The sequence below is a fragment of the Otolemur garnettii genome, unplaced genomic scaffold (genome assembly GCF_000181295.1).
Source record: "Otolemur garnettii isolate 467f Iridium unplaced genomic scaffold, OtoGar3 scaffold00161, whole genome shotgun sequence".
NCBI lineage: Eukaryota > Metazoa > Chordata > Mammalia > Primates > Galagidae > Otolemur > Otolemur garnettii.
In genome coordinates this window covers 4,025,145-4,030,963 of record NW_003852556.1, presented here as the reverse complement: position 1 = coordinate 4,030,963, position 5,819 = coordinate 4,025,145, and the positions used below count along the sequence as shown (strand labels likewise).

Sequence of the window (5,819 nt, the reverse complement as noted above, 5' to 3'; positions counted from 1 at the left end):
CTCCTTCCCGCTGGTGGGAGCGCAGGCCTGTGCCACTTCCGTCCCCTCCTCCTTCCCGCTGGTCGGAGCGCAGGCCTGTGCCACTTCCGTCCCCTTCGTGTTTGAAGCACATGCGGTTACTAATTACCCAGAATGTCCTTTCTCCCAGAGTAATAAAATCACTACTTACCAGATATGACATCAGAACAACTGGAAGCAAAATATTTTTATAAAATTTATTCTATTTTATGACTTTAAAATAATTGTTTCTTTTTTTAAATGCACTATCATTGCACCATCGACTTCACTGTATGTGTATCTCTATGTGTCTTCTGTTAGATTTTTGGAAAAGAAGTAAAAAATAAGAGTTTACTAAGCACTATTTCAGATAATTTTCTCAGAAAACATTTCTATCGCTGCTATCAATTACACTTCATCACCTTTAAAATAGGTTATTAAATACAGATCTACATAGAAAGTTTCTGGAAAAATTTAATACGTGTATATGTTTAATACCAAAAATTCAGACTTCAAAAACAGATAGTTTAACAGGCTTCACTACTATTACAACTTTAGTACTTTTGATTTGTAATTAGCATTAAAGGATTTTATAATCTACAAGATAAAGTACTTCTGGGTGACTTCAATACCTTATTATAGGAGATGCTAGGATATTAAAAAATAGGATAAAAGCATTAAAAAAAGAAAAACATTTGCAAAAAATACTGTCACCAGAAATCATAGGGAACAGGAACTTAGGCCCATCAGTAAGGGACTATTTTTCTCCCTCCTGCGGCTGCTGCAGAAAATACGTTTAACACGTCTGCGTTCATAGACACCTTTACACCTTCCTGATTTTCATACATTAAAAAAAAATCACTCTGGGTACATAATAGTTGTACATCTTTACAGGGCAGGTGTGATGTTTTGATACAGGTGTACAGTGTGAATCAATCAAGTCAAAGTAATTAGGGCGTCCAGCGGCTCAGGCATTAACATTTCTTTGTGTTAGGAACATTCCAGTTCCACTCTTTAGTTATTTTAAGGGGATTACAGTCCCTTTATTGTGCCATCAGATACTATTCATTCTTTTTTTTTTTTTTTTGAGACAGAGCCTCAAGCTGTCATCCTGGGTAGAGTGCCCTGGCATCACAGCTCACAGCAACCTCCAACTCCTGGGCTTAACCAATTCTTTTGTCTCAGCCTCCCAAGTAGCTGGGACTGCAGGCACCCACCATAACGCCCAGCTATTTTTTGGTTGTAGCTGTCGTTGTTTGACAGGGCCCCGGGCAGGATTTGAACCTGCCAGCTCTAGTGTATGTGGCTGGTGCCTTAGCTGCTTGAGCTACAAGCCAAATACTCTTCATTCTATTTACCTATCGACGTAACTACATTTTTGTACCCATTAGCCATCCCCACATTGTCCCCTCTTCCCCCTGCCCTTCCCATCCCAACCATCTCTGCATTCTCTGTCTCCACTGGACCAATTACTTTTAAAATTTAGCTCCTGCATATGTGTGAGAACATGAAGATGTGTTTTTCTGTGCTTGGCTTATTCAGTTAACATAATGTTTTCCAGTTCCACCCATGTTGTTTCCCATGGCAGCATGTCATTTTTTGTGGTTACATAACTTTCGCTGGGCATATGTACCATATTGTCTTTGTCTGTTCCTCTTCTGATAGACAGTTAGGTTGATTCCATATCTTGGCTATTGCGAATAGTGTTGTAGTGAAGATGGGAGTACAGATATCCTTTTGACATACTGATTTCCCCTCATTTGGATGTATATTGGCCAGTGGGATTGCTGGGTCATATGTGAGTTCTGTTTTTAGTTTTGTGGGGAACCTCCCTACTGTTTTCCACAGAGGTTGCACTAATTACCTTGCCACCAACTGGCTGTCAGGGTTCCCTTTTTGCATACCCTCACTAGCATTTGGTATTATCTTTTTGATAAATGCCATTTTAATTGGGATACTATATCCTTGTTGTTTTAATTTGCATATATCTGATGACTAATGATGTGTGCTGGGAAAACTAGATATCTATATGCAGAAGTAAGAAACTAGACCCTTATCTCTCACCAAATACAAAAATCAAAATAGATTAAGGACTTAAATCTAAGACCTGACACCATGAAACTGCTCCTTCAGCAGGACATTGGTCTGTGCGAGGGTATCTTGAGGAATACCCCCAAGGCACCTGGAGCCAAACAAAAGCAGACAGATGGGAATCACGTCCAGCTAACAAGCTTCTGCACAACAAAGGAAACAGCAAAGGGGAGAGAAAGCCTCAGAGTGGAAGAACATACTGGAAAGCTACCTGTCTGCCATGGGGCTAAGAACTGACATATATACGGAATCCAGCAACTTAATTAGGAAGAAAATAATCAAATAATCCAATTTAAAACAGACTAAGGATCTGAACAGATATTTCTCAAAAGAAAATGGATTTTCATACTTTTTGGAGACTTGTTTGCTCACCATTCTTGTCACAGGCATAATCAATTGATGTAGAACAAATGGTTATTACTCTTATCGTGAATGTCTAAGAAAACATGTAAAATAAGAAATTCATATCCTAGGATTGAGCTGAAGGGCTTTGTTATGGCATTTCAAGGCCACAAACTTGCCACGTCTGCAAAACAAAGTACGTGCCACAAAACCCCCAACTCAGCAGGCACAGACGCTGTAACTAGAGTTGCAGTCCTGTTTCTGTGGGAGAAAGTGATTTCTATGGGGCGAGAGCACAGCAGATTAAGTGGGGCATCTGGCTGAAGGGTACACATGAAAAGTAAAGAAAGATTCAGAAGAATGTTCCATACCAATTTTTAAGTGAATTCATTATTTTAAAAGAAATCCTGACTGTTGCATATATTGCTCTGAGCTCCTTTCCTCCAAAGCAGCAAAGCTCTTCAACTGTTCTATTGACATTTAAAATCTGAAATAAAATTTGTTAAGCTGGGCAGGGGGGAGCAGGTTGTGGGTGAATGAATGGATTTCCTCCTTTTCAGGGAGAATGTCGCATAGCTAAGTCAGTGTGTGTTATTTTATTCACAGTAGCCATTATTGAGACAAGATGAGTTAAAAAATTTGGTATGCTATTCTATGAACAGTGTAGAGCCATTTAGATCAAGAAATAGCCCCTATTTCTTGATAGCAGTGCCTGTGGCTCAAAAGCATAGGGTACTGACCCCATATGCTGAGGTGGTGGGGTCAAGCCCAGCCCTGGCCAAAAAACTGCAAAAAAAAAAAATAGTTCCTATATCTTTGCTATTACTCCTCGATTTATTTTTTAAAACATCAGTATCTCAATAAAATTTTCTCTTCTACTACAGGTCATGTGCATCTTAGAAGCCTTTGGACATGCCAAGACAACACTTAATGATTTGTCCAGTTGCTTCATAAAATATTTTGAACTACAGTTCTGTGAGAGGACCAGACATATAACTGGAGGTAAATGTGTGGTCAGCAAGGAGATTCCCTGCGAGACAGCAGTGTGAAGGCAGTGCGGAGTGAGGCAGAGGGGAGCCGAGTGGCAGCCAGTGCAGGGAAGAGGAAGTCTGTTCTTTCTCGTGGCTGTATTTATAAACTTCTTGGGATAATTCTGCAAAGTTTTTACTGTGTTAAAGAGAGGATCAACCCTCAGGGATGTGTCTGGGATGTCAGGTTATTAATTCTAAAATTTTTTTTATTATGAACTGAAAAATACTCTCTAATGCAAGATGAACTTTCTCAGAATGATTATTGTGTAAACTGTATAATGCAGAACCAAACCCAAACCAAGAACAGCTGAAGCGAATCATCACTGCCAAATGTAGAATTGCACTGGAATCCTCAGATAATTACAACCTTACATATAACTTCAACATCACTTAAATACATTTTAAGTAAAGTAGATCCATATTTTTAAATGATTGAATGAACATAAATCCAAACAACAAAAATATCCTCAAACTAGAGTCAAGCAGAACCTGTTCCTTGATTTGAATATTTAAATCCTTAAATCATTTAATCATTAAATATTTAAATTATTAAATATTAAAATTCAACTAATGTAGAATTCACCTAGGATTTTACCTCTTTCCATTCAAACAGATTATTAATGCAAATTAATAATATAAATACAATCGTAGGTAGAGTGCCTAATCAACCTGGAGGAACCAACCATTGAAAATAACTGTTGAAACATCTTTTGGCACACAAACATTTACTAATGAAAAATAATTTTTGAAAGATCTCTATTTTATTTGGCTTTTAAAGTTGTCCCATCTTCCCTGCAGGAAATAGAAACTTAGTTTTAACCATAATCTAGAAATGAAGTGTTGTATTTTGCAGCTAGTGTGTATCAAAGTCAAATTTCTACTGATGGAATTTGATACGTAATATGCATGGAAGGACTATGGATGGTTTTAATGTTGAAGTTAGAGGGCTATGGACTAAAGGATGGTTTTAATGTTGAAGTTAGAGGGCTAAATCATACAATAAGAAATGTTTTTAGTTTTTAAATCTATAGCTTAGAATTCTGAAGCCCTCCCCCCACCACCATCCCCCACCTGCCATTTAGGAAGTCCTCTAGTGATACTGTATTTCTAGGCTCTTGGTCTGATTCCATGAATGAATTGACAGGCCACAGGATCAACAGTAGTTAGGTTTTATTCAACAGGTATTACAGCTCTCATAAAGAGCCAAACCTTGCAGAGCAGGATCAGCAATAATATAGGTTTTATAAAGTGTCACAGCTTTTACAAAGAGCCAAACCTCCTTGCAGGGCAGGATATAAGTGTTATAGCTCTTGCTCTTCTGCTCTTTCTTTCTCGGAGTTCTGAGGCTTGCGTTTGGGCTTTCTGCTTAGGGGCTTATATAGGGGCAATTGTCCAATGAGCTTTTGGGTCCTGAAAACAGACCAATCAGGAGTAGGTTTTGGAACTAGACCAATGAGGATACACTGGAGAAATCGCCAGTGTCCCCCCCCCCTTCCTTTGGCTATTGAAGCCTTCCTTGGGGGAGGGAATCTCCCTCGCTTGCCTATGCTCTAGCTTGCCGGTTCCTCTGCTGGCTGCCACCACCAACAGGCCAAGGTGGAGGCTGCAGGTCCTTCAGCCCGGCTCAGCTGAGCTGGCTGGGGCGCCACCTGTCCAGTATCAATAAGAGGGTCATCAGCCTCCAATTCTGGTTTTCAAGTCTTGGTTTTACCAAGTGAGACACTCCTGTAAAGGAAGGGCCCAGACTTAACCTTTTCAGCAATTTTCCCTCAGAGCTCCTGGTGGCCGTAATTTGTAGCAATGAACAGTCCCTTAGTGGGCAGGAGTCACCTGAGGGCAGGAAGCTGGAATGTTAGAAGCTGCAGGTTCTGGCCCTCAGCCCCTGACATGTGTGGGCTAAGGAAAAACGCAAAGATGGACTCTGGGAGTTTGTCATAAATGTGGAATCTCAGCCCTTGCCCCAGACTGGCTGATGGAGACTCTGTCCTAGTGAGATTCCCAGGTGATGCAGTGCTGGGTCAATCCCAAGGAAACCAGGGCAGCGCTCCTCGTGTACACTTAGTCCCAAGGGGAGAAAGGTCTTCGGGGATGTTGCTGGCATGCTAGTTTTTCCCAGTTCAGCATTTCCTTCACCTTGGCGGGGGAGATACTGTCACTGGTTTCTGAAGGTGTGTCTGGTCCTAGTTTGGTTTCTTTCTTTTTAGTTTTCTCTTTTTTTTCTTGCATAGAGTTTGGTGTGTCCTCTTCTTTAGAAATGTTAACATAGAAAACAGTTATGCACATACATTGAAAAGAACTGGGAAACTCTGCGGCCAGCACTCACCACGCCTTGTGTTCATCAGCAAGCGCTGGTACCAC

The 5,819-nt window shown here is 40.4% G+C and overlaps 1 protein-coding gene across 1 annotated transcript in view; it reads left to right on the top strand.

Moving 5' to 3' along the window:
- Positions 1–5,819, top strand: part of MYO16 (myosin XVI) — a 407,489-nt gene that overhangs the window by 118,180 nt on the left and 283,490 nt on the right. The window contains exon 11 of the mRNA XM_003800011.3: positions 3,315–3,432. Within this exon, the coding sequence (XP_003800059.2) occupies positions 3,315–3,432 (118 nt within the window). The remainder of the gene's footprint in view (positions 1–3,314; positions 3,433–5,819) is intronic.